Here is a 23,850-nt window from a genome sequence, read left to right as displayed (position 1 = left end):
GTATAAATGTTACCTACACCATGTAGCAGGGCTGGGCAGAAACATGGGCACTCACGTACAGGCTCCTTGCTAAGAAAAAGAGAAGTATGCTGGGTATTTTAAAACCTGCTTTGTTACTTTTCAAAGGAAAGTATAAAACAGAGAGGAGCAGTTTTTTCCCATGTGTTTACAGGCGACTAAAACAGTAACAAGCTAAGAAGAGGTTTTCACTGAAAATTCAGAAAAGTTGTCCACGCTATGTGTATATGGATGCAGCTAAATATATATGCATGCATTTACCTTAAAGTATTAGCTTTACTCATATTTGGGTGGATTTCACTGGTTTTCAGTAGGTGTCACTAGAGCTCTGAAAGAACCCAGATTTTCACTCTTCTGGCTGTTTTCTGGAGTCTTGAATCTTTACCCACTTTCATCGCACCACTCTTGCAGAAGTGCACAATCTAATCTGATCCAGTCCATCAGCTGAAATAACTCCCGTACTGGGAGGATTCAGATTATCTCTGCCTATATCTGTGCAAAGGCTGGACTTTCCTCTGCCTTGCAGCAGGTCTGTATTGCCAACCCAGAGACAGCTGGAATAGCAGAGCTGGATTTTCACAGGGTAATTAAGAACAGAGTCACTCAGCTGTTGAAAACACAATACTTAGCATTTATTTGTGGGGTAATGATGTAGATTAGATTACTCCTTATTGCTTCCAAGTTCCTGACATGCCTCTCTGGCACCCACAGAAGTGCATGTACATAGACTTGGTGACAGGATTACACTTCACAATCCCCTGAACCTGGCACCTCCATATCTGGTGCTGGCAGTACTGTCATTCCACACACCCCAAATCTGGTATAGGAGCATTGTGTCAGTTTGGATGTGGGAAAAATTAACTCTTGCTCTCAGCTGTTTCCTACGTATAAGTTTGCCTGTTAAGTCTCCGTGTTTTCTGTTTTTCTTTCATTTACATCCTTCTCCTGAATTTTCTGGTTAGATTCCAGGTATTTAGGGGGAAAGATATGTATTATATGTTCACACAGAGATTAAGACAGGTTCCTCCCCATATCACAGAAGATTGCTAATGTAAACTAACAGTAATATATCTCTATACTTCAGTAATACATCTGGGGATGAGTTTGAATCATGGATTAGCAACAATAGGCACAACATTGCCTCCTTTGTTGATACCTGAGGGTGAGTCATCTCCTGATTTATATCAAAGTCCAATATTTAGTATTACATGTATATGAACTGTGTATGAGAGAGTGTCTCGGAGACTCTGCTGAAGCTTCTCATTTCAGCCAAGCCTTACAAGGCCATCCATCCCACTGCACTCTCTCACTCTCAGATTCTTTGCAGAGACTGCTAACAGAACTCAGCAAAGGGCATCTACAGAGACTGAGGGGGTAAGTGCTCTGGTCACTAACTAATCCTTTTATGCTTGCAGAAGAAAAATGGTCAGTATTGAAACAGTTTCACTGTCAAGGCAGCCACTTACAAGATAATATGCTGGAAGCACATCCTTAACATAATCATCAACTTGCCTTCTGTGTGAGGAAATTTATGTTCATTTTTGTTCTCTTCGTTCTTGCAAAGAAGAAATTGTTTCAAAGTAATTAAAAACAAAAGTTATTGTCAGTCACTTTGAAAGTTAAAAGATTGGCAGATGCACTGCTGTCTAGGCTAAACCCTCAGCTGTGCAGATCAGTTTTGTTCCTGTGCAGCGGGTGTATTTCCACTGCAAATTTGCTGTCAATGAAACTGGTAAGAAACACTTCTTGCTGATAAAAAAGGAGAAACTGGGAGCACAGGTTAGGTCTCCAAACCATTGAGCTACAACCCTAACTTTGTATTTTTAAACCAAGTATCACATCTTTCAACACAACTCTCCACGAATACACCACACACAGGGAATTTACCACATGTGTTTGAAGGACTGCCAGAATACAAAGGAAGGTTTCAGGAAAATTCTTTCATTTCACTTCCACAAGGAGGAAATTTAATTTGGCTTCTGGAGGATCTCTGAATTTAACTCTACTGTGTGTGCCTATGTACATGCTAGAGATTCAAGAAGAAAATATTTTCAGTAAAGATTTTCTGAACAATTTTCTAGAGGTGATTTTTAAAATTTTCTATTTCTGTATATTCATTCATATGTATCTATAATTCAAAGAGCTAAAGAATTGTCTAAAGTGCTTGGAACTGTGCACAGCAGAGGATCCTACAGTACTGTACAACTAGGCAGCACACTTTCAGTTTCCTTGTTTAATACAAACACCATAAAACAAGCATAACATATGTACTGTATATGCCCCTCAATACATTCTTTATGTTTTTCAGGTGATGATACTGGACTATATTTGTGTGTGTGTGTGTATATATATATATATATATATATATATACAGTACATTACAGATAAAACCTCAAGAAGTAGCTGTCATTAATTTGTAACAGTTACTGGCATTCACAGATATCACAGACCTGTATAAAATGCAGTATCAGATCTGCCACTTCTTCAGAGTTACCATATTCAATCACACTGAACCAAGTAGCATTAATTTTAAAATTGTAACAAAAAATCCACTCTGCGTAAGCTGCAAAGTTGTCAGTGTTGATTCTCCACAGCCTTCCATCTTTTGAAAGTAATGAAACATGTGGCAAGTACATTTAAGAGGGACAGCAATTCTAAGCTGATAATGTTTCAGATGCATTTTTTGTAGTTACCAGTAGCTATTTAGTTACCAGTAACTATTGAGCAATGGGGAACCAAGGTTTGAATTTTTTTTGCCTTACTTGACTTGAAAATGGGAACATTTAATCAAAAATCAATGGAAGTTACTTAAAGAATAATTTTTCACTATTTTTCACCGAAGTAATAGAAAAAATAAAGTCTAAGAACTGGCCCAGTGTGTATGAATGGGTGACACTCTGTATGCAAAATTTTATTTGCAATGAATTTCTGTGACAATCCCAATGCAGGTGATTGTGGCTGCCTTAGAGTCTATTCAGCAAGTAAGAATCTTGTGACTGTACTGGACCCTTGGAAGACCATCCTGGAGCTCAGCAGCCCATGCTGCTGTGGATGTGTGATCAAGCCCTCCTTACTGGGGTCACGTCCATGAGAGTTTGCTTGGAAGAGGCATCAGTGCAGTGATTCCTACTGCTGAGCCTGTCCTGGTGTACTGCAGCTCTGCCAGAGAAACACAGCTTTGTGATCTCCCAGTGTTTGAGGTGCAGCTGGGTCCAAAGCAGAGCACACAATCCTTGCCATGATTTACTGTTTGAGCTATTGTGCCGCAGAACGCCGGGAAGGGACACAAACCTACCAGCTTTGTCAGCTCCTGTGTGCACAACAGTGTCTGGGCTCTGCAGTCTCCTTGTGCCTCTCCCAGATTTGCAGTTCGGTTGTTAATGGAATTCTGTTTTGGTTTTTTTTTTTTTTTTTTTTTTAAGGAGAGCCCCTCTTCCCCCCAAAACTTAAGAGCTATCTAAACACTTGCAGGCAATTAAGCATGTGCCATCTTCACACCCTTCCCCCGCTGCCCATACAGTCGAATGCCCGTTCAAACAAGCCATTGATATTTTTGTTTCAAATCACACCAGCTAAAATAATAATAATCCGAAACACAGTATTCCTTTAATTCCAAAATTTGTACAAGTTTACAAATCAGTATACTACCACACAAAGTAGTGAATGGAAGATATGTTTAGCAATGTTTTAACATTTTACTATATCATAACAATGCGCAAATATTGTTAAATTTGACATAGTATTGCAAGTTTTTTTTTAATATAAAGAATTTATGCTTGAACAAGAAGATACAGATAATACCATTGCTTTCTTTGTTTCTATCCAATGCAGTATGTAGCTTCTATAAAATATTGGTGAAATGCTGTATCTAGTTCATATGAGCTTTATTTCCATTAAAATCTTGAAATGGGAACACAAAGTAAACCAAGAACTTATGATTTATTAGAATTTATAAATATAAACCTGTTTGAACATTACAGCAAATACATGTTAATTTCACTTCATTTCTCCCTTTCTCTGTATAGATACAGTTCCATAAGTTTTGGTGGGGGTTTTTTTCAGATTTCTGTTAAATAGAAGTTTTAAGCTATTCTGGGGACTGCCTTTTTTTTTTTTTTTTTTTTTTTTTTTTTTTTAATTTGACCTTCAAATTATTTTTCTATCATCTTTATAAAATCTTTCAGAATATATTTTTTTCTTTTCATCATAACCTATTCCCCATCAGTGAATATTGCAATGATCTTGGTATAATAAGACTACAGCTAGCAACAATAGTGGAACTAAATGTGGAAGATCCTAAAGGCAGGAGGCAAGTTTATCCATACTTGCTTTTTCACCCTGAGTATATTTTCAGTTTAGTTTACAATGGTGCACGTCTTAACTCCTGAAGATCATTAAAACCAGAGGACATGAAAGTGTTAAACACATGGTTCATGTGCACCTGACAGTCTCAGGCAAATGTAGGCTTTCAACCTGGTTTTCTTTGTCATTGAAGCATTAACAGAGATGAAGACATGGGCCAATATTCTCTGTTTAGGATGTCAGCAGTGCTCACACAGGCCTGTGCTGCCAGGTACCAGGTGACAGTGTGGCTCTCCCCACCCTGACTCCAAGCCCTGCCAGCTGCAGACAGTCAGGGAGTTTTGCTCAATTCCCAGGCTGCCAGACTGGATTAGATGTTTTTAGCCTGTTGCTGGCTGGATCTTTTTGCACTTTGTGATGATACAAAATCAGGGCTCAGATTTAGTTTATAGTCAGGTTAAGCAACTGTTAATTTGAAACAAACTCTCTCATATTATTAATTACAGGTCTGAGTTTGAAGCATCTCTGCAGGAAACCAAGCACTGACTTCACCTGGAAGGAGGGGTCTAATTTCTATAATATCAGGGATACTTCATCCCTTTGTTTCACAGCTTTCATTTGGTTTTCAAGTTAAAACATGGGTGCTTATCTGATACGGTTTTTCCATGTCAGCACTGAGGTTGTGGTGCTTCTCTAAGAGGTGCTCAGGTTGGCCAAAGCAGATGGTGGGGTGAAGTCCACCACAGTAAGGGTGGGAGAATACACAACTGTAGCTAAATGATAAACCTAACAAATAAACGCAGTCTGTAGAACTACAAATGGCCAAAAATACTTTCAGTGACTTTGAAGAGATCTATCTTCTGGTCCTAACATGTTTCAAATCACCAGTTGAAATGGTATTAGCTTAAATAATCATTAGCATTTATGGGGGTTTTTTTTGTAGTTGTTGCGTCAACATATATAGCACAATTAAAAAAAAATCCAGATAGACTGTATCTGAGTTACAAAAACTAATATGTGTTACCTGAAAGAGGAGAGATGAGACACTCTAGAACCATTTCAATTTTTTATGTGAAGAAGCAATAAGGGTTTGATTTAGCATCCATTCTTTTGCACCCACAGCAACATACTGTGATGTGTGATTACACTGATAAATATTATATGTGAGATAATTTCAGAAGCCACTTCAAGCTGCTCATTTTCTCTTTCTGTGGATGTAGACATACCTGACTCTGTGGGAACATAGGTGTGTATGTGTAAGGTTCGTCATATCTTGTGCATGACATTTAAATGATTCATCCAACTTGATAAAAATTACCATACTGATCCCTTTTAGCCAACTGGGCTCTACTGTACTTTGCATGAAAAGTGCTATTTTTTCTTTGCCTGTTTAACATATTTTTATTTTTAACTCTAGGATTATTAACTCATTAATTTCTCTCTTCTCTCTTCTGATTTTTCCCTTCTAGAAGGCATGCAGCACCAAAGCAGGTATATGGTGTAATATTTCCAATGGGTTGTTGATGCAACTGGAAAACATTTGAACTTATCAATACAGACAACTAGGAGAGCCAGCAGAAATTGACTTCAGGCTTCAATGCATATGGTGACATACCAAATTTTCGTTATTTTTTATTGCATGGACAACACTTTATAGCTATTGTTTTTCTGCCAAAAAATTCTGCCACAAAATTCTAAATTTCTAAATTAAATTCTAAAATTTAATTTCAAAATTCTAAATATTAAGTTCTAAATTTTGTATTCAGAATACAAAAATAGTATATACAATTCTGTGTTTCTGTGTAGCTAAAATACACTATGGATAGTCTTAAGTTCTAATTCTGTTACATCTTATAATAATGTTATGTAGTATACTACATAAGATTTTACAAGTTACCTTTCCATAAAGGTAACTCTTTTTGTCCAGTTACATAAATGTGTCTAATTATTTCACTGAACTGTGGGCCACACTATGCATCTGATTATTATCAAAATAGTAAGTGATTAAAAATTAATTCAGCATCTCTACCAAGGCTAGAGTCCTGCAACTAGAAATGGCTTGGAGGGAATACTTTAAAAAAACCCCTCCAACCCCAGAAGGAAGATAGGAAAAGCCTAAGTGATACCTCACCTACACATCCTTATTTCTTATGACATAACTTCAGCTTGAAGAAGTCTGAGCCAGAAGTTGTATCCTCATCTTTGTGTTATTACTCTTAAAACAATAAAGTTTGGACGTGACTTTCCATCCATGATCCAGGTCTAATATAGAGGAATGTCTTCTTGCAAAGTCAATTTTTTCACTTCATCCTAAGAGTTTAACAAGTTTTAGTTTGCTTGTGTAAGCACCACCTTGGCATGGTGGTGGAGCTACTGTCTTATATAAAATATTTATAGTCTGACCTTACCTTTGCCCGAGTTATTCTGCCTGTGTAACAGCTGTCTTTCTGCCTTCAGTATCTTGGCTGCTTTCAGATGTTTCAATGGGATTAATGCAACACTGAGATCTATTTCATTGCTCCTCTCATTTCCTTTGAAGTGAAATACTGTGTTTTATACTTCAAAGTCAATATAGTAGACCTTTATATGATTTTGGACACACATTCCTACATCACACATTGGCAACATCAGCAAAAAAAAAAAAAAAAGTTTAGGCAGAACTATTCTAGTGTAACTTTTGAGTTTACTCTTCAAATTCTAAAAATAAAAATTAGCATTCTACCAGAATTGCTGACAAACCTAATGCCCTGCTAATTCCTGTATGATTTAGTGCCAAAGAATACATTTTCACTGCTTCCTTGATGTCAGAGTGGTGTTTCTATATTTATAAAATGATGGACTTTCCAGAAGCTTATTTTCTGCAAATGGAATCCTAATGACTCTTATTGATTCCATTAAAAAAGGAAGGTGCTGCTTCCTTTTCTTTCCTACAAGCATGTAGATGGATTTTTTTATTTGGTTATTGATATTTTGTAGCTTGTACATCATTAGATTTTTACCAAAGTGTAATGGATCCTAAAAGTCAATTTAAATTTTACCTTTTTAAAAAAAGCTTTTCCAATGTCTTTAAAAATAATAGAGTGACAGAGAGTGGCAGCTGTTGGAAAGCACTCTTCTGTTACTAGAAGTGTTCTTCATTAAAATAATCCACCTCATTTATGCAAACCTGGTCCTGTTGTAAATAGCTCTAAAGAGGGATATCTAATTTTAGCCACCAAAGTGCCTTCCTGCCTTCAGGCTGACATCTCTAACAGCAACCTTCAATTTTATAAACTAAACACATTCCACAAGAATCTATCACAGGATCTGAGGTAAAAATCACATCTACACAGATCTTTTATTGCCAGAAAAAGAAATACTTACACTTCATAATTAAAAACTGAACAGGACACATAAAAGACAAAAATAAATTGTAATATGTACACACATTAGAAAGGATAAATAGCAAATATATTGTAATACTGCATTAAATGTATGCATATGTGAATTCCAGGACCCCCCCCCCCACTGTTGTGTACACTAATTCAAAGGATAAATAAGTGCTAATATAGGACAGAGAATTTCTTAGTGTAAACAATGCCACAGGCTTTTTAATAGGCCTTTGGGCCAATTTAGAAAAACCATGTATTGCCTTTCACACTCCATACCACTTAATTTTAATAGTATTCTATTCACATGTACAATTTCAAGATAGTATAAAAAATTAGGAATCTAAGACGCATTCTTCACACTCAACAAAAACAGGCTGGAGACACTCCAAGGATTTTTCTTTCACTTTTAAAGGACCACTAGCTGAAGACACGCTGATTCGTTTGGGATTTCTTCCTCAAAGCAGTGCAAGAGTCCTTAAATGTAAAAAGTTACATTAGTAGTCACTGCTCAGGCCTACTAATAAAGACTTCTGTGCCTAGTTTCAATTCTGACTTTGGATTCACACTAGCATGATGTCAAAGTTGTCACTACTGCCTGCCATGGATGACAAAGATAATGATCCTTCTGGTTTGAATGGCAAGTGACAGACAGCAAGGAGTGTTTCTAAACACAAAGCATTTCATTGCATTCATAGTGTCACATGATTTGTCCTTCAAATCCTGTTTATGTATCTCTGAGGATCCAGAGTATGTCAACATTAAAAAGCCAAAAAATATATTACTTGTTCTGTATGAATGTTCCATGTGTTTTCCTGAAGCATGTGCACTGGGATTTAAAAAAAGACAGTTGAGTTATACTAGGACTAATATCTGGCAACTGTATTTACTGGCACCAAAGAAAATGACAGTTCTTCCTAAAGTACTGATGACACAAGGACTTATGGCTTGCTATCTTTTTAAGACAGGCTGCATCCACTGAAAAAAACCTACATGCACAGTTGCTTACAGTCTTTCTTTTAAAAAATAATTTTTCCCACTGGCCAAATGCATTGTTGAGCAGTCCCATCCATTCCACTTAGCTCTGTGGACTGACAGACAAAGTCTCTTTTCCCCCAGGTCTCAGTTCTTTTGTCACCCCAGCTCCCCCTTTGTTCCCCTCAGTCCCAGCCCCATGAAGGCGGATGAGATCCTGGCAGCAGGCTCTCCAGCGATTGTCCTCAGCACTTCCTGGCTCATGGAGCTCTCACAAAGAAGTCCACTGGCTTGTCCGTGTGGGCTGGCCACAGAACCGTGGTTTGTCTGGACACGGACAAACGCTTCCTCTGGGCTCTCCTCCTAGACTAATCATTTGTCCATTGACAAAGACAAGGGCCACTTTCTTCATTAGCCTCAGGGTAAGCTGTAGCACACACTCATAATCAAGTTCCAGTGCAATTTCAGGTCTTCAGGATGCAATGATTTCCCCAAAGAAAATTGTTACTTGAAATATGGGATGCGGTCAAACAGTTATGGACGATGAAACCTGAAAAGATAAATTAAAATCTTAGAATTATGTGTATTATATTTCAACTGACAATGACACTGATCCTCATCCTGTTCTCACAGCTGTTTCCTTTTGTTGGCCAGTTATTCCTGATTTCCCTGATCTGTATTGGTTTAGAGTCAGACCTGTTATTTCCTGCTGTCCATCTCTCTCTGCTTACAAAACCAGAGATTTGGTGTGGCTCAAGCACTGTCTGTCTGTGCCATTAACCTGCCAGTGTGGTCCCTGGCAGTGTTTTCCTTGGGTCAGCCAGTGCTTTCAGGTATTGCCTGGGCATGGCTGGGGTTAGCACAGGACAGCAGGCAGGCTGGGAATGGGGAACATCACCCTGTTTTGAGGTGAGGGGAACAGGTTAACTGCATGGATTCAAGCTGTGCCAAGCTTGCTGGCCTCAGGGCCAGAGAAGAGTGTCCAGTCTCTTTGTCAATACAGACTTAGCTACAACTGCATCCATTATTTGCAGATACTGTCAGTAAGTGTTATCAGAAAAGCTTTGCTAAACCATAAAAATTAAAATTCTGGGGTTTTAATCCTTGTGCAAAATGAGGCTAACAAAAATTTTGTATTTTCTTTTAAGTAAGCAGCAAATTTTATAGCATTTCAGATGCTTTCTTCTTATTAACAGCAGTGAACTGAGGTACATGGAGACCCAAATATACCTCACTTTTTTAGGCTTTTAGGTAGGGCATGTACATCACTCAAGATTGCCTGTATGATGGCTAGAGAAGTGGGTTGCACCAAAAAGTGTCACCAACCCTTTCTATAATAAGTTAGGAACCTACAGCAATTGAAATTCTAAATCATGTTAAATGTAATGAATCCAAGCGAAAGGGTAAGGAGGGCACCAGTATCAGGTTCTCGGTGTATAGACATATATCTCTGTTTAAATGGCTTTAAAAATTAATCTGTCCATGAAGTAGTAAAAGATGCAGCAGCCTGAAAAACGCATAGATAACGATTCATCTACACAACAGATTTACCTGAGTTTTTGTTTGACACATTTTCTCTTAATAGTTCCACACATTATCCCTGTAAGTTGATTCAATCCAATGCAGGGATGGATTTCTCAAATGAAGGAGGTGTGCACAAAGCCTGACATTCACAACTATGCAGCTGATTTGCTAAATGAGGGTACAGAGGATTGCTAAAAAGACACAGGGGTTTTGTATTTTGTGGGAAAACAATATACTGGACTATATATAGCATTTTCCTTAGAAACACTTAATGAACATCTGCTAATATGCTCCTCCCAAACTTGTATTGATTTCTTTATTTTTAGAAACTAATTTTCTTGGATTTTGTTATGAAATAACAGAAAGAATCAGTCTAATTTACTAGGACTAGAAAACCAGTCAAGTAACAGTCATTGCAGTAAATGATGAACAATGAAACCCATTGTTCTTTCTTTTTCAAGTTTGATATAAATTTTTAACATTTCAAATATATTGTAAATACTGATTATAATATTAAATCCTCTATATTTAATCTGCAATAATATAGGAAACCATATACTAGAAACTATTTTTGTTTATTAAGCAGCTTCCTTGTTTTCTCAGTCTATCACAGAATAGCCTTTGCTAATCAGGTGCCAATGCAAGTGTCTTTTGGTTTGCATAATCTCAGTGATCTTGAAAATAATTAATGTATGAGAAATTATTTCTCTGTCTAGAGAATTCTGTATATGGTTTCATTAAATCACTTTTGTTGTATCAATCCAATATTATGTAGCAGAAAACATAATTTTTAGTGAGACGTCCCAGGGAAAATTAGATCTCTTTATTTTCAAAATTGCAATTGACTTAAAACATTTGCATGTTATTCTGCTCTTAATTAGTTTTTTCTAGTGTTACTCTTCTGACTTCTGTGTAGTAACTCCACAACATGACCAGTGAAACAAAGGAGCAGGGATAAAGAACAGAAAAAAACTGACTTCCCTCAGTTGAAATTGTTTCAGCACCCTATAGAATAATTGCCTGCATTGATCACAATTTGGCTGTTCCTATTTTTAACTCCATTTTCAAAGGCCCTCCCTGAAGAAAATAATTCACTTTTTTACTGGTTTGTCACTCCACAAGATTCCTGGTTCAGCTTTCAAGAATCCAGTTGTAATCAGCCTCAACTGTTCTCAAAGCTCATGAAAAAATATCCAATTCTTTTTGTATGAATCATGCCTGTCTCTACTTAGGCTTCAGTATTGCAAAGCAACTCAAGAAACACAACACTATAAGCAGGAGGTTGGTTTCTATACCTGCTATTTTTATTCTCTCCCTTGGGATGCTCTTTTTTAAAAGTAGTATTTTTATACATTCTGAAAAAGATATACTATGTGCTACCTAAAGAGAAAATTACATCAGAAGCCAAATTAAAAGATACATCTTCATGTTTGAAAAATACATTTTGTAGTGGTCAGAATGCAACACTACATTAAAACACTGCATCCTGGTTCATCTTCTGGTTTAGGTTTGCTGTCTGTGAAGCTGGTTTGGATTTTTAAAAATGAATTTGTTTATGTTGTATCTACACAGAAGTGATAAGTTATTATTTTTAAAAACTCCATGTTTTGGTGAAGATTTCACAACTGAAGTTGTGAAATCAAACAGTGAAGTAGCAGATACATGAAACACCCATCATGAATTTTCCTTGTGATGCATTTTTTAATTTGGTGATTCACACTCACTAGCTCAGATCCTGAGTTTGGTTGAAACAGTAGCAGGAAACAGAAGGGACCCAGTCTTAGATAATTGGTTCTGTCTGACAATTTCTGCAGAAGCAAAGACATTAATACTATGGACACAATGTTGGCCAATCTAACATCAAGTTTTGATTGCTGGTGGCAATTTTCAGGCTTTGCAACTTCCAAGAAAAATGAACACAGCCACGGAGATTTCAGAAAGTGTGTCCCTCCCGCTAGGAATAATTCTGCCAAATTTGAAACCCTGCTAAAATACTGTGGACACTTCAGAGCTTCTTCAAAGAACAATGCTTCAGACAACATCTTGGTGTTATCCGAAGCAAAGAACAAAACAAATCCACATTAACACATTAGAAGTGGCAACAAGGGAATCTATCTTGTTCCCCAGAAACTGCTGCCAGGAGCCTAAGTGACCCTTAGAAAGCTTGCCAAGACACTGGTGAGCTTTTCTGAAGTTCAAAGCATCATCTAATTTTCACTTACAAAATGCATCTACACAAATGTATATTTTAATGAGCAAGGGAGTGCTGCCAGAGAAGGAAACCCCTTTTATTTTGTGTGCTTGAAGATCACTAACTTCATCTGTAAGAACTGACGGGTTCTTGCATAAGATTATTTTTTAGATTCCCCAATCTTTTTCTACATAGTGACCAATCCATTGCAGCCACCTGCACTGCTGTATAGAGATGGCATCAGCAATAGTGGGAATTCCAACAGAATCAGTGGTGGGATTCCAGGGGACTCAAGACAGGAATCCACACAAATCATGACACAACTGCAGAGAACTTGCAGGAAAGCAGAGGGTTGCTGTCATACTCGTTTCTCACACTTACACAAGAAGGGGGATTCACCCACCTGGTAAATTGCCGACTTTCCTCGTGTACTTCCATTTCTGTGCTTTTGAATTCATTCAGCTCTTTCCGTATTGCTGCCTAATAAGCAATAATGATATATGCAACCGTAAGAAATATGAATTTTCAGGAAAACAAAGAGTCTGAAAGCAACGTGGCCCTACCATTGCAGGTGCCTTACAGTTCCCATTTCAATTTTCCCTTACTGTAATCCACAGCTCTCACACATTTCTGATCATCAACATGAATGACTTTTCAATTAGAGCTGTTCAAAGTACTCATCCACTACAAAGGAATGAAAAGCATCAAGCACCAAAAGTAAACCAAGAAATACCAAATCAACTGCAATGGGTGAACAAAGCCCACACTGAAACAGAGCACTTCTACTGACAAAAATGGGCAAGGGGTTGGGTTATCCTGACAATCACTTGCTGAGTACGCAGACAGGAGGGGATTCTATCTATCTCCAGGCACAGCCCTGAGGAGCTGGTGAGTCACTCTGCCAGCACAGGCACTGTGTGCACAGCAGGGTCCTTGTATCTCCCCTCTGGAGACAGGACTTCAGGAGTGCAAGATGAAAAGCATTTTTTTTTAAAGTGGAATTAATCACTTGGTTTGATTAGTTTTATTTAAAATGACATTAATATTTGGACATTTCAGGCTTGGATTTTTAGTTGGCAGATACTAAAAAACAGCAGAAATTCAGTACAGTTTGTAAATGCCTTGTTGCTTATGTTAAGAGACTGATAAGCAATTTACTTCATCAAGTAAGTACAGTTTCTGAAATATTCTAAAATATACTACAAGAGGGTTTGTTTCTATGCCACACACCTTTCTATCTTCACTGTTAAAGGAAATGACAGTTTATTCTTACTCATTCTTTCATCAGTTTAAATAAAGACAATATCATTTCATTAATCCCTAAAGAAATGTCATCTAGTGTGCATGCCTTTCAGTGCAGACCAGACAAGCAGCATGATAAAATTATACCATCAGCAGGCTGCAGTCTTATAAATGATAAACTTTGCTTTAAGCAGGGGTGGTCGTGTTTAGGCACAACAGCATGCTTACATGAGGCTGCTGTAGAGCTAGTGATGAGACAGTAACTTCTGAGCACCAAATCAGCAACAAAGACAGCAGAGCTCCAGCTCTGTAATAGAGCTGCAGCACAATTTTCTGCTCCTACTGGAATTAGAAGAATGATTTCTCTTGGAAAAAAAGGACAAGGGAGTTTTCAGGCAACCGCAAGTCTGCTTTTCTGCTAAGGCAAATAAATTTGGGGCTGAGAGGATCAGCCTTGGGCAGCTGTTATTTACAAAATGAATTGAGACTAAAACCTGCTACCCTGAAGTAGGTAGGAAACTCCATTGTTCTTTTCTAGTGCAGTTTACCCTGGTTGGACCTCTGTCAAAGTGGAGGTGCTGGGTCCTCTAACCTCCCACAGACTATGGGAGGACTAGACAGTGCTCAGCATCTCCCATAACCAACATCTACAAACTCTTCTGACTACATTTTCAACTATCTCACGTTGGCCTGAGACAACTGTCAGATGAGCTGGCAATTTTTAAATATTAATATTAAAATACAAGCTGAAATAAAATCAGTGCTTCACTACCCTTAGCTAAAATAGAGTGGGCTCTTCCACTTTTCATGTCAAGCACATCTCACGGGAGTTCCATTAAGTCCACAGGTCTTGGTTCAGACCCAGTGCTTTAAGACCCAGCACTTTGGGCTACCTGAATCTTACAGCTCTCCTTTCATTAAGTAACGTAGAAGGGAAATGGAAGAGTACCTTATGGTAACCTTTGACTGATACTTTTTAAAAATGAGAATCACAGGATCATTTATCTCATCCTTTGTAGTCAGGCAGCAGAGCTTTATTAACTGAAGGATGTTAGGGGCAGTCCTCCCAAGAAGCTCTGCTGCATGCACATGGTCATTCCCTGCACTGGTGGTCATGGCCAAGAACCTTGAGGAGGATAGAGGAACTTCTACCTTTTTTTCACTCAAATGCGTGGCAAAAGCAACTCCTGGTAGCAGTGATGCAGACTCCTGCCTGCAAATCCCTGCATGAATTCCCACAGATCAGGGCCACCTTTGGTAAACTTTTATCTGTCTTAGCAAGGTTTTAAAAAATAGAAAACAAAAATTAGAAATTCTGGCTCAAACTGTCGTAATGGAGGTGTAAAATATGCTCATAATAGGCACCTGAGTGGGTTTTCTTAGCTGCAAGCAGTAGACGCACAGTAGCGCGATGACAATCTTGCTGTCACCAGCAGATGTCATTTGTGATGCTGGCAATCAAGAGAATGTAAACCAGAGGAAAGCTCCCCAAAAGTGACAGATGAAAGCATTTTCTTATAATCTGCATTTGTGCCTTGCCTTGTCTGCAGGAGTTAGCCTGGCCCAAGGCTTGTCAGCACGACGGTCGTAATCCGGAGATTCCGTGACCTCCACGTACTCGTTAAATCGAAGGATTCTTCTCGCCTGAAGTTCAGCCACTGTAGGCCTCAGACTGAGCTGTAAGCAGGAGGCAGAAAATAGTATGCTTAATAAGATGAAATGAAATAAAAGAGGAGGGTATGATGTAATCTCAAGAGAACTTTAATGGTATTTCTAAATAGGGTCACTTTCAGGTGTCTAAAAAAAGGCACCATCCTGGGAGTGCTGCGCAGGAATGGGGAGGCAGCCTAACCTGATTTCTTCAATTATAAAAATAGTCTTTGTCGGGCAGGTCACAGAGAATCATGGCAGTTATCCCTGGAATGTTAATTGTGACTTTGCAACTGGCACTACCCCACTAGGCCATCTGCATGAACAGTTATACCATGTTAAAACTGTAGTATCAAAAATACGTGACATTTGGAAGTATCTGCCCTGGTTTTGACCATCTAGGGGTCATTATAATGCCAAATTGTTTCAATCACCTCAAACAATTTTCACTTTAATTAACTAAGGATGATCATATTAAGGGAACTGTATTTTTGCAGAGACAGGCAGACCAGGGATACTTATGAAAACTCCCCCCATCCTCTCCCAGAACAGACCCGTAACTGCTCCATTTGCAGGGACAATGAGCATGATCCCACCTGTGGAAGCTTAGACCACTGATGTGGTTAGAAAAGCACTGAAGGGATGTCATAGGGGTCACATTGTTTTGCTGCCCTCTCCACTGCTCTAGGAAGGAGTGGATCTGCAGGTGTGGCTGCCCCTGATCATATGTGACAGGGGTGGTCCTGCTACAGAGGAAAACTGTCACTTATGTCCCCTCCTGAGAAACAGCAATATGGCCAGACTTGGTATGCTTCTCCAGGTGTGGGGAGCTGGACAGCATGGGGTTTCCCCCAACAAGAATTTGGCTTGTACTGCTTTTCAAGCAGATTTCTAGTCTGGGAAAATGACTGATGGACATGTGCAGCAATGACTACACACTGATTTTTAGATTCTTATGAAACATAATTCTATGTACAAAAATACACAATACAAAAAACACATCATCACCTTTCTACTGAGTCTACGTTTTATTTCTCTTTTGGCTTCCTGTTCCTCTTCTTCATTCTTCTCTGTTTTCAGAAGAGATAAAAAGGAGTGAATATTTAAGTATTATAACTGCACATACTGTATTTCTCTTGGTTGAAAGCTTCAGAACTCCAAGTCCTGGCTCATGTTTCCTCATATTTCTGGATGATGCCGCCTGTGTTGTCTGCTTTTTGGATTTTGTCTGCTCTCATTCTTTTCCCTATCCGCATTCCCCCTGATTCTGTAGACATCTCAAGTCAACTGTGGGTCATGAGCACAGCAAAAAGAAGGTGCCTGTCATTTCCTTTCTGTGTACCAGCAAACAAGTACCCTGAAAGAGTTGCCTGATGTTTCAATTACTTATTTTAGCATTACAATCACTGTTGCTTTTACTTCCAACATTGATTTTAGAATAAGAGTCTAATTTATAAATGCCAAGTGAAAATTTTACTCTGAGTATTTGAATTACCCAAGTTTCTTCTACTGCTACAGACATGAATCAATGACATTTGTTTCACTGGCATTTGTCAGAAAATTGGTTTTATTATATAAATTTTTTTCTGGTTTTATAATGGAGGCATATGGTCCAACACTCAAGCCTCTTGGTTAAGGGACACTGGCTGGATCAGATGAACCAGTACAGCAGAAAATTATGTCCATTTTTAGGATGTATTTGGGCACATGAATAAAACAATTTCCTTTTAACAAATTTCAGTTCTAACCAAACTTGATTTTTCAACTGCCAGGGAAAAGCACACTTAGAAAGACATGTTCATGTGGGCTTAGCATATTTTTAAATAGATGCATGGTTTGAAGGACAGTATTTGCCCTTTCAGTCCAACTCTGATGGTTAAATGCAAAGTTTTGTGGCTGAAATATCCCGCCTAGAGAAATACATAAAATTCTGATCCTGTTTTATTCATGGTTGGAGATAACAGACTCTGCATTACAGTTCAAGGCTAACTATAAATTTAAAGAAATTAATTTGTTCTGGATACAGTCAACTTGTATAGCTGAAAAGGGTGTTTTAAAACCTGGTATAGTTGTATTTGCCCTGTTTCCTATGGCCAGCCTGCTGTCTTACCAGAGGTGACTTGGCCTGAGGAGAATTTTTGTGTAATGACTTTCACAGTAGAGAAAATGCTATGACAGGACACCTCATGGTACTTGCAGACATCCTTTGCTTACTCAAATGCTTTCATATAGTAAGAATATCAGGGAAAGGAGGAGAGGAACAAATTATAAAAATAAAAAAGTAAGAAGGTAAAAAGTAGGAAAAAGGCAATGCTAGCCCAAGATCATCTCTGTGAGAAGATTCCAACACCAACATCAGGTTTCCAAGAGCAAGGTGCAGTCGCACAGGCTTGCTGCCAGGATTAGGTTGGATTTCAGGTTGATGGTGATGTTACTGAGATACTGAAATATGGATGTAATTTATGGTTTATTAATTGCTTTCCTGTTAAATGGAAAAGAAATGGATAGCCTGTTTCCATAGAGGAACTGTAAATGGACTCAAACGGAAGAATAACGGTAACTGGAGAGTTATAGATTAATCTACATTTTAATTTTTTAATTAATGTATCTATCAATAAATAAGTTGGGTATTATTTAAGGAATTATAACTTTAAAGGATAACTAACTCATAATATCCTCATCTAAAAAAGTCAAAAGGTCTCTAGCTGTTTTGAGACAGATAAATCATCTGTAGGCTTTTGTTTAAACATCCTGTCTTTGCAATCAATAGACACAGCAGCTGAGGTAATTAAACACAAACTATTACTTTGGGGTTCCATTCACTTGGGAATCATGTGACATAAAAAATTTTGTCCCCTCATGAATGAAATTGCTTAAGTCCTACTTTAGACAATCTCCAGTCACAGGAAAAAAGACAACTGAATGTACACATCACTGTACTGCCCTTTCCTTACTTTAGTTTGTAAAATATGCTGTGCATTACTCATATCTTGGCCTTTTTTTCCTATCTAAACTACAGTGTTTCCTAAGATGCTTCATGTAAGAAACAGGGGCTCACACTGCTTAATGTATGCCTTAAGGAAGAACTACCAACAGCATGGCACCTGAAATAGTGTTTCGCTCTATTCTGGGGGAGGATAAAATACTTTAAAAATCTTTCTCTAGAATTTAGGAAGGTTGAAGGTTAGCTGCCTATCCCAAGCTGTGAAGCCAGATCCCTGTGGAGAGCAGATGACTGCACAGCAGGATGGGAGACAAGGGAAAACCCCCCAATAAGGGCAAGCATCTTAGTGACCGGGCAGAGGGTGTTGGTACCCCTTGGAACAGGCCATCTTCTGGAGGATAATTCCAACATGAGCTTCCTTAAATCCTGGGAAAAGCAGGAGAGGATCAAACCCATGGGGAACAGACAGTCTTCTGCATGAGAGGTCAGGGACAGGATTTTATACATTCAAACTGGTTTACTTCCAGGAATAAAACTCAAGAGCTAAAGGAAATGGACTGGAATCTTGTGGCTGCTAGTATTATACTGAATCTGCTGTTTTACACATGGGGCCCTGTCTCTGGCACTGACTTGTACCTAAAGCACCAATTTCCCACCTCCAGCCTGCTGGGCAGAGTCTTGCTTTAAGCCTGGTGCTACAGAAACGCTGCCTGGATACAAATACCTACAAACAGTAAAAACTACAGTGTGTTTTTGGTCTTTTAAGGTAAAAGTTTTGAAAGTTGCTGTAGGGAGTTAAGAAGATGTGTGGTGCTAAAAATAATGGGTCTGATGCTCCTGGTTCCTGTAGGTGTTGTGGAAAATTCCAGCCAGAGGGCCAGGATTTGGCTGCAGGTATGAAGTGACTCACTTGGACAAACAGGAACACATTAATGCACAGGAACACACTTATCACTGCTTTCCACCTTAAAAGCAGATCTAATCTGTGTGATGTGGAGAGAGAAAATATAAACACAGCGTTCTCAGCTGCAAGTCCCCTCCTCAGATGTCCTGCTGCTGCCCCACTGGCAAAAAACCAGCCCAGCAAGCGCCCTGTGCTTGCACAAGTCTCTGATTAGATCCCAGCAAAACTATGGCTTCCCTCCTTCCCTCCCTGCAATTCCTGGGAGGTCAAACTGGGATTTGACTCCTAATTGAAACTATTTTGTTTAGCATCAGGTATTGTGGCCGTCAAGTTAAATAATCCACCAGTCAAAGCCAAACAAGCAGCTTCCCTGTCAACTATACGTTATTGCTCCTGCACTTTTACCACATTACATCTGGTCACCTTCTGTTCTGTGGGACATTTGTTTTGTAGCAGAAGGGGAGAAGAAAAAAGACAAATTTTCCTGCCTGAGGACTGCTCCATTCTTGACCAAAAAGTACTCCTGGAGCATAAAACCGAATTTTCCATTGTGTCCCTATGGGATTAGCTATGTTTAGAGTTCTCTGTGGGCTTGCTAAGGAAAGAGAAAGAAAAGACAAACAAAGCACTTGCTTCTTGCAGTGCTCTGAAATGCACAAAGCTGTTTCTCTTTCCTGGTCTTACAAGCAAAGATAACCATTAATATTCCTTAACAAGCTTTGAGAGCTAAACACCATTTTCTACAAAGCCATTACTGGCAGGTGTGCAGGTGCACTGTACAATAAATTCACTGTCCCTTACAAATACAGGGAAAAATTACAGTTATCTTAATCTGAAATTCTTGGAAGACTAAAAAGTTTCTTTGCCATAATGCAATACTATAATACTGTTGGTTCAAAGCCAGTGTACAAGAAGCCTGCCTTTATAAAAAACACAGGGCTTTACGTATTCCTTCAAGTGGACTCTTAAGTTGTTGTAACTTTGTTTTAGTGTGGGAAGTCTCAGAAGTCTGGATAGTTTTATCCAAACAGTTTTTAAACAAATCCGCCTGCAATGTCTTGCGATGGTACTTGGAAACAGGATTTTCAGTAACTGGTTTATCTGGAAATATTATCAAAACAAAGCTTCTTGCAAAACAAACTTGCTCACTAACTGGAAATACAAAAAAAGAGAAAAAGTAGGGATTTTTTTCCTGAACCTCTTAGAAGATTTGGGCTGAACTTTATCCTGAAGTAAACATTTGGACCTTTACCACTTAATGTAACCTCAAGGTCTGATAAATGTGACTCAAAACAATACATCCCCTTAGCTGCAGTTTACATACACACAATAATATAACTCTTTCTCTCCATCCACTGCTTAAAAAATATGAGGAGGGAAACTTTATGAAAGAAATCCCAACTTACTCACAAAAGCTCACTACACCAACAAAGGCATTTAAGATGTGCAAACATTTTCAAATGATCCACAGTAAGGAATAACAATAATTTTGATGTAAAATATAAGTGCCTTCTGGTTTAGAGAGAACTTGCACCCTGAAAGGACTCTGAGTCAGACTCTCATCACAAACCCTGTCTTGGTTTTGGTTTGCTTTGGTTTTAATAGATCACTTTCAACTTGAAATATTTTATGTCTCGGTGATGAGCAAAAAGCAGTTCCTTCATGTGCTCACAAGGGCCTCTGTGATTTTTTTGTGATTTACAATTCTGCTTCCCAGTCTTCATTTTTTGCTCTCCCTGGCCTCTTTAAGACACCCCCCAGCAGCAGCAGGGGAGGATGGCAGGAGGCACTGAGTGCAAAGCCTGGTGCGCTGCCAAAAGCTTAAAGTAAACAAGCTGAAACAGGAGAGGAAATCTATTAACTGCTTTCCAGTCTTGAGCTACTTATTGCAAGAGCACTGAATGGAATAAACACTGGCAAAAGGGGATATTAAATACATCACAGGTTTGCTGCTGGCTTGGTCACCTCGAGATAAGCGAGAAAGGGCAATAAGGGAGCCCAGCTGGTGCTCCCAGCCCAGTGGCTGTATGCTGGCCCACCAAAGATGCTTTGGATTTATGCTTCTCACACAGGCCAGCATGAGCAGTTTGTCATATATAAAAAAAGTTCTTATTTCCAATTTTATTTTTATTTATCTTTGAAATTTAGAGGTTTGGAAATTACAGTTTTAGAAAGCCTATTCACATTATGTGCTGGACAGGAGTCCCCTTGTGGGATCTCAGCCTCTCAGAATTGGGGTGCAGGGTGAACAAGACCACCCCTGGGGGGCTCGGGAGTCCTGGAATGTTGCCAGAAATGTCTGGTGGCTGGACTTTGATCCCACAGGGGAGATGACATCAGTATGAGGATAGGAGGATTTCACCGGGGTGAACGGTGAAGGGACAAGTTAATTGGAGTGTGAGATACAGGGTTTAAGATTTCTGTACAGGGGGGGTCTAGAGAGGTAAGATGGAGGAATTGGGGCGTGCCCTTCTCCTTCTTCTTCTTCCTCTAGGCCTCCATCTTCTGTGGTGATGTTGGCACTCCGGGATTGGCCTTACTAGGGGAACACTGGTTAATAAGGGTAGAGGGTATTGGAGAAAAATGATAAATATTGTATACGTAACTCCAAGTATAAAGATAGGTGGCCGCCCCAGGGGCTCTCAGTGTGTGCCCATGGCTGACTGCTGAGCAGAACTCTGTCAGGCCAAGAGAAAATCTTTTAGATAAGCAATTAATAAACACCGAGACCGAGAACAGATCTGGAGTTTCTTTTCGTCCTTTCGAACCCGGGCGGCCCAAGGCCATCTTTGGGCTTTTTCCAGACCATCTAAACAGCCCCAAAATCCGACATCCCCTGATCCCTCTCCTGTGCAAGCATGAACTGTAGCTTCCCTTTTCAGTAAGATATGGCACTATTTGGCATTTGAGAACTCAAACAACAGCAGTAAGATTTTATTAGCATTTTATTATCAGGATGGTTTGCCTGAAAGCCAAGAATTGCCCTCTCCCTGATTTGCTAGGCTGAGCAAGTGACAGAGTCATCAGTCCATGGATGCTGTCAGGTAAACATCCCATTTTCTTTTCTTCCCTTCCCATTAGCATGCTACACATCAGGGCTGACACCAGACTTGCATGGATGAGCTCCAACTTTACTGAACAATTGCTAGAAATACCGTAACAGCATCATACCAACTCTTTGATCAGGTGTGAGAAGTTCTCATGCCTTAAGAGTTTTTTGTTTGCTATTTGTGTGATTTTTGATTTATTGCTATGAAGTGTCTTTTCTTCATTTATTTCTTCTACTTAACCATCAAGTACTAGCCACCTCTGCAGGATGAACACAGGACTAGGTGGAGCTAGGCATGGCACCTGCTGCACTGTGTGTTTAGGTAACATCTTCATTGTGGAAAGATTCATAAAGGAGGACAAAACAATGCTTGTTCTGAGGAGTTTGCCAGCCAAAGAACAGAAGCAACATAAGTAAATGGCAGAATAGGTATCAAGGGTAAACATCTAATGTACTTCCTCCACCCCGACTATTTGAATTACAGACTTTTTTTTTCAGCATAGATATAAAGAATGATTTAATCAATGGGAAGATATTCAGTGAGATTCTCATGCATGTTTCAGTACAGAAGACATTTATGTCAGAAGTGAATATGAAGGCCAGCATGCTGAAGTAGCTGACATATACCTATTGACTTTCTGCTGAACACTTTGCCTTTCTTCTTTCTACTCCTCCTTTCAACCTCTGCCCTTCCATCCCACCTGCACCTCCAACTGATATTCCTTTCTCCTCCTCCTCCTCCTCATAAAAATCAGGGGGAAGGTTAACTAGCTTAGAACTATTTCTAAAAGGTATCCAAGTCATTCTTGGTCTTTGGGACCAGCTTCAGATTGTGACAAGTAAAATTTGGCACATTCAATAAATTTTCAAAGCTACAATTACAGGTTAGTGTATAAATCAATCTACAACATCATTTCTCTCTAGTTATGGTTCTAATACTGGAGCAACAATGATGGGCTTCCATATGAATCCAACACCTGCTCCCTTTCTAAGCAAACACTGTATGAAACCTGAATGAAATACTTACGCTTCAGGATATTTCTTTGCTCCAGCTCTTCAGTTGTGGGCCTCTGGCTAAGCCTCCTGTGAGAACAAAGTAAATGACTGATTTTAAACCAGATCTAAATGACACATTAGGATTTGTAATACAGCTTTAAAAATGTAATTTCTGGAAGAAATTTCCAGGCAGTTATAACAACTGCTTATGTAACCAGAGTGGCCATTTGTTTTAAAAGACGTAGTGCTGTCATTTGAACACATGAATAACTGACACTTGAATAGTATTACAGAATTTGTAGTGGAAAATTTAAAGTTCTCACAGGTATAATTTTATTAATAAATCCATATACCTTTTTTGTTCCCAAGCACCATCATTATAATCAGTTGCGCAATTGTTAGATTATTCTCAGGTATTTTGAATGAATTTTGATATTTTTGATATTTTGAAGTCTTACTTAAGTTTTTTAAAAAAAACAAAACCAACAAAATCCATAAGCTGTTCATTCCTCATTAATTTGTATGTACAATACAATTGGGAGCTTCCCCTGAAACCTAATTTTATTTAGTTACCTAAATATAACAACTGCCATTACAAAAACCCCAAACTGAGATAATAATTTTCTGATTTGTACATGGTTGATGTTGTCTCTGTGTTTACTAAACAAGTCCACTTGTTCACTTGAG

The 23,850-nt window shown here is 38.8% G+C and overlaps 1 protein-coding gene across 3 annotated transcripts in view; it reads right to left on the bottom strand.

Annotated features, from left to right (window-relative positions):
* Nucleotides 1–7,638: 7,638 nt before the first annotated feature.
* The window catches only part of PHACTR2 (phosphatase and actin regulator 2), a 104,136-nt gene continuing 87,924 nt past the window's right edge, over nt 7,639–23,850 (bottom strand). For all 3 annotated transcript variants that reach the window (XM_054279735.1, XM_054279734.1, XM_054279736.1), the window contains 5 exons: nt 23,195–23,250; nt 16,279–16,340; nt 15,160–15,297; nt 12,782–12,858; nt 7,639–9,213 (listed from right to left, as the gene is read on the bottom strand). In XM_054279735.1, the coding sequence (XP_054135710.1) occupies nt 9,198–9,213; nt 12,782–12,858; nt 15,160–15,297; nt 16,279–16,340; nt 23,195–23,250 (349 nt within the window). In that variant the 3' untranslated portion in view covers nt 7,639–9,197. The remainder of the gene's footprint in view (nt 9,214–12,781; nt 12,859–15,159; nt 15,298–16,278; nt 16,341–23,194; nt 23,251–23,850) is intronic.

This window comes from Melozone crissalis, unplaced genomic scaffold (genome assembly GCF_028551555.1).
Source record: "Melozone crissalis strain CALT ecotype California unplaced genomic scaffold, PUWL_Pcris_2 ptg000027l_1, whole genome shotgun sequence".
Classification (NCBI taxonomy): Eukaryota; Metazoa; Chordata; class Aves; order Passeriformes; family Passerellidae; genus Melozone; species Melozone crissalis.
Note: the sequence above shows the minus strand (reverse complement) of the source record. Positions and strands in the feature narration are given on the sequence as shown.